The 5137-nt window shown below is 35.6% G+C and overlaps 1 protein-coding gene across 1 annotated transcript; it reads right to left on the bottom strand.

Annotated features, from left to right (window-relative positions):
* Positions 1 to 1245: 1245 nt before the first annotated feature.
* On the bottom strand, positions 1246 to 3678 carry LOC137813515 (probable receptor-like protein kinase At1g11050). Its single transcript, XM_068615825.1, has one exon. It carries the CDS (start codon positions 3478 to 3480, stop codon positions 1555 to 1557), a length of 1926 nt encoding a protein of 641 aa, XP_068471926.1. The 5' UTR covers positions 3481 to 3678; the 3' UTR covers positions 1246 to 1554.
* Between the last annotated feature and the right edge of the window lie 1459 nt (positions 3679 to 5137).

The following is a 5137-nucleotide window of genomic DNA, read 5'->3' on the forward strand; positions in this document are numbered from 1 at the left end:
CCTATCATGAATATAGAAAGGAGAATTAAGCAACAGGGATCCGTATTAGGCTTCTTATCTATTGAGTCTTTGCAGACTGAAGTGTTCCATGGAATGGTTTGAACATAGCCGAGATCCAGGGCATGACATGAGTAGGATGCAGAATCAGCTATGTATATCAAATAATTAATAGCAAATAAGTATCAAATAATCTACGTGGGAAGTGCTTATTGGTAAAGCAGATGGCAAAAGCAGTGAAGTCTTGCCAATCTGCACCTCCTTTCTTCAACTTCATCCAGTTCCCACCAACATAACTTGGCTAGTAAAAAACTTGCACAACCAAGTTGTATTATTAGGTACATTCATAAACTAATGCTATAATAGTATTGATCAATACTAATTGCAATCAAGGGGTCAACAGAATTAGCACAATTAAAACAAACTATAATAGCCTATTTGCTATGTATATAAAATAGGAGGACACAATTGAGATGATCATTGCAACTTGTTCACTAGCAGGCTTTACAATTTAAGTGGGAAAGGGTGATTAAGATCCTTCTTTGAGTCATACCAATGACAGTGTCAGTGACACCACCACAACTGTAGAGATGGATCCTAACTAACACCTCACACACATGAAATCAAAAGTTTTGACTTGTTTGAGATTGAAATAATCTTCCATTCCATCACTAGTTCTTTGTCAACATCGAAACACTACATTTTTATGTAAAAGAAATTTTGGTCTGAAACTGCCAATAATCTTTTTATGAATGAGTAATCAAGGAAAGAAACCAAACTCGCAGAGTAACGAGCTCTTCAAAGGAGATGAACAATGGAAAGCAAGGAAAGTCACACACAGGGTAATGAAATTTCATGAGGAATTTTTACTATTTCATATAAAATCTTTGAATATGGACAGCATTCTAATTCTCAGGAATGAATAGAGCTAGTGTACAAAATAAAAATACTTAAATAATCGTCAATTCCAGAATGCTAAATCGAGTTGAGGTGAAAAGTTATCCATTTCTGTTTCTAAATCACTGCTAAACTAAAATGTTTGACGTTTTGTTTTACTTATTTGGACATGCTACAACTTGGAAGCTTCAATTATCATGAAAAGCCATTACCATATCATGACAGATAACATACACTAACAAATTATGGTATTTCACTTTTTTGAAGAATCAATTTTGGTTTCTATTTATATATTCTGGCGGTTTTACATAACAAAGCATCATATGTACAAATTAAATTCTGAAACCAGAATTTGATGCTAAAAAACAATCACATATTGTATACCATAAGCAAGCCTTCTATAGATTCGACAGATACTTCTGGTAGCATTTTGAAATTCTGAGAACTAATTTTGGAAGACTAAAATAAAGCAAGGTTTGAGGAACCTAAAATATATTTAGTCCTTATAACTAATTTTCCTACTCTTAAATATACAAATATTTTTCAATATGATTTTTTCTTTGAACTTTACTAGTAACAGTGCTACCTAATTCATAAAGAAACAAACCTGTATTTACATTTTGCCCATACTCAAATAAGGTAAACAAGTGGCTTACATGTTCAACCACTTCTGGGTAAACCATGCAACAAAGAAGATTGGAAGGACTCATGACCCAGTGGCACTGGTCTGTCAGGTAATTGGGGAATGTCAATGGCACCTTCTAACATCTTGAGGGCCTCAACAATAGTAGGCCTTAACGCCACTGCCACATGAGCACATAGCATTCCAACATGAACAAACCTTTCCATAATTTTTTCTTGCCCTTCTCTTATTGACTCATCAAAAACTTCCTCAATCTTTCCAGATTCTGTCATTGTCCATGCCCAATCCGTAATTGAACCAGCAGATGAATCCAAAGTATCAAGCACTTTCCTTCCACTCATGATTTCAAGAATAACAATACCGAAACTATAGACATCAGTTTTCTCAGTTAGCTGTCCATACAGAGCATACTCTGGTGCTACATAACCATATGTGCCAGCCACCCTTGTGGTGAGATGAGACTGATCCTCACAACCTTGCATGGCCAACCCAAAATCAGCCAATTTAGCATTCATTTTAGAGTCCAAAAGTATGTTGGTAGCCTTTATGTCACGATGATAAATTGGAGGTTTGATTTCATAATGCAAATAAGCAAGCCCCTTAGCCACATCAAGGATTATGTTCTTCCTTTGTGGCCATGTTAGCCTGTTAGCACCATCAGAACACAATTGGTCACTGAGACTTCCATTAGGCATAAAATCATAAACCAAAAACCTCCTCTTACCTTCCAAATCATCACTTGAAATGCAACAGCCCCGAAGAGCAAGAAGATTCCTGTGCTTTATTTTGCTTATGATCTCCACTTCATAGCAGAACTCTTCATCTCCTTTACCCTCCAAATAAAAAATGTCCTTAACAGCAACCACAGCACCATCAGAAAGAGTACCTTTATACACAACTCCATGACCACCTTGACCAACCACATTCGTCCTTGAAAATCGCTCAGTGGCACGCTCAAGCTCCGCTACGTGAAACCATTTTACACCAGCATTAGGCAAAACACATGCCCTGACCTTGTTCTCAATCTCCCTGTGATAAACACTCTGCCTCCTTCTCTTATCCCACTTCCTGTACGCAACTATCATAACAAAAGCAAGCACAACACCAATAACAGCACCCAACAACGCAAAACCCAGCTTCCACACTTTTTCTCTATGACTTGACCCTTGTATTACAACACTATGCTCCAGGTCCAGTATGCAACTCGTGGTGCTTAAATCGGTTGTACCGTACGGGTTAACAGCAGCTGCAGCATACAACACTATGTAGTAAAAACACTTTGTGGGGTCAGCATCTGGGTAAATAGTTGAGAGCGTGGAATTGAGTGTGGAGGCAGCATCAGAGCAAAGTCTGCAGCGAGTATTGTCTTTGAGGTCCCTATTGCAAGTTGAGTTCAAAGGGGTATCTGGGCCCACCTTGTTAATCCAATCTTGGATGGTTCTGATACCTGCACAAGCCGAAGAGTTGAAAACAAAGCGTGTTGGGTTAGGGAAGCAAAGAGGGACCATGTTTTGGTTGATGGACAAGGCTGAAAGCCTGAGTGTGAAGTCATGTAAGCAAGTGGAGGAAGTGTTTGCATCGGGAAGGTAAAATATGTGAGTATCTTTGAGGCGCTCAGCGAGGGCAATGGCAAAGACACTCAATAGTGTGTCGCAACAGTGATCCTTGTCAATAGGGTCTTTGCAGATCTCAGTGTTCCAGGGAATGGAACCAACGTAAGAGAGATCCATGGGACATGTGGAAGATGCTGCTTCATGTGTCAACATGGTGAAGAGGAACAGCAAATGAGGAAGGAATAGCATCACTTGCTTATCCTTAGTTGAGTTTGTGGTGGAGAACAAACACTGATTTTGGACCCATTGGAACCTTAATAGAAGGTAGAAATTTTTTTGATGCAGAGTTTTTTTTTTTTTTTTTTCTATGCAGGCGCGTGCTTCTTGCATTAATCAAAAGCCGCGTTACAAAATGTGTGCTTCACTCAAAAGTCATGTGTTTACTGTATAGATGAAACATGGAGTAATCTTTGGGTAAGGAACGTATCAGGTTTGTTTTCCAATAGAATTGTAAAAGCGGATGAAGTGTGGTGGGCGGTGGGTTCAAACTGTAAGCGTGTTAAGCTATTATTATCATGGGAAAGCGAACTCTAACCAAATTTTGTAAACTTTTCAATGCTCTATACTCCAAAAGCCTAGTTTGTTAGAGAAGAAGAATTTGTAAACAAACAAGGAAAATGAAAAAGAAAATAAATAAAATATAGTATATTAAGTTCGAACTAGTGAAATCAACAATGGAAGTGAGAAATAAAAGGGTATACCTTTACCAAATTTGGATTTGCAATTTTGACAAAAAATAATGTCTTCAATATGTTGGAGATGAAACTTGTATTTGATGAATCTAATCCACTTTTGTAAATGAAAGATCTTATCATCCGAAGGAGATAACAAATGTGTACTAGTGTATTGTATTATATATGGTGTGTATGTTTTTTCATATTAAGATAAATAATTCATGAAGATCCAAGAATAATGTTTTAAAAATGTTTTAGTCGAATAGAACTTATTATTGGTATTAAAGAAATTTCAATGGATTGAAATTTCAGTGAATTTTATTGTGTTAAAATTTGTAATTTAACATGTTGAAATCTCTTTAATTATGTTTTTAATAAATTAGAGATTCAAATTAATCCACTACTTTTGATGTAAGTGAAATCAATAAGTTGAAATGAATTTTGGAATCCATTAAAAATAACATAACAGTTTTTTCTATTAGATTTATAAACATATCTTTTTGAAAATCATTCAACAAGCAATTTTAACATTTTCAAAGAGAGAGCTTATTGATTTTTGAGACCACATTTTACTTTGAGCGAAAGTTTTTATTCTTCGAGCTTTCTTCTGGTATTCTTGGATTACATATTTTGATTAAAGAATTTTTTTTTCCTGAATTTCTAGAACCTGATTACTTTTGTTGTAATTGAGGTGTAGTTATTCCTTTATTCTTTTGTTTATGAGTTCTTGTATTGAAATTAGATAGTGTTTCTAATTTCAACACTACAAGAAAAAATTGTTTTAACGAGGGTTTATTTTTACATTATCCAGGGTTAAAACCTCCATTAAGTCATTTACCCAGGGTTGTAGTTTCCCCCGCTAAACCATCTTTAGGGAATGTGTTCCCCAGGGTTTTTTTAAACCTCAGGAAAAGCCTTTCAAAACTCTTGTTAAATACCATGGGTTTAAGAACCTCCGTAAAATACCATGGGTTTCAAAACCTCCGTAAAATACCATAGGTTTCAAAACCTCCGTAAAATACCACAGGTTTCAAAACCTCCGTAAAATACCACAGGTTTCAAAACCTCCGTAAAATACCATGGGTTTCAAAACCTCCGTAAAATAACTTTGCGATCACTGATTCTCTAACAGAACCCAAGTTTGGATGAATTGAAGATGCTTCAACTTTCAGAGGTTTATATAAGGTTTATGAGAAAATATATTCCTTTCTTTTTCTATAAAGAACATTAAATTACACTTTAAAACTAATATAAAATGTAAACACAATTGAATTTACAGTAATCTAAATTGAAAATTCGAATAGTAAATGTAA

Source organism: Phaseolus vulgaris, chromosome 1 (assembly GCF_000499845.2).
Source record: "Phaseolus vulgaris cultivar G19833 chromosome 1, P. vulgaris v2.0, whole genome shotgun sequence".
NCBI classification, from domain to species: Eukaryota; Viridiplantae; Streptophyta; class Magnoliopsida; order Fabales; family Fabaceae; genus Phaseolus; species Phaseolus vulgaris.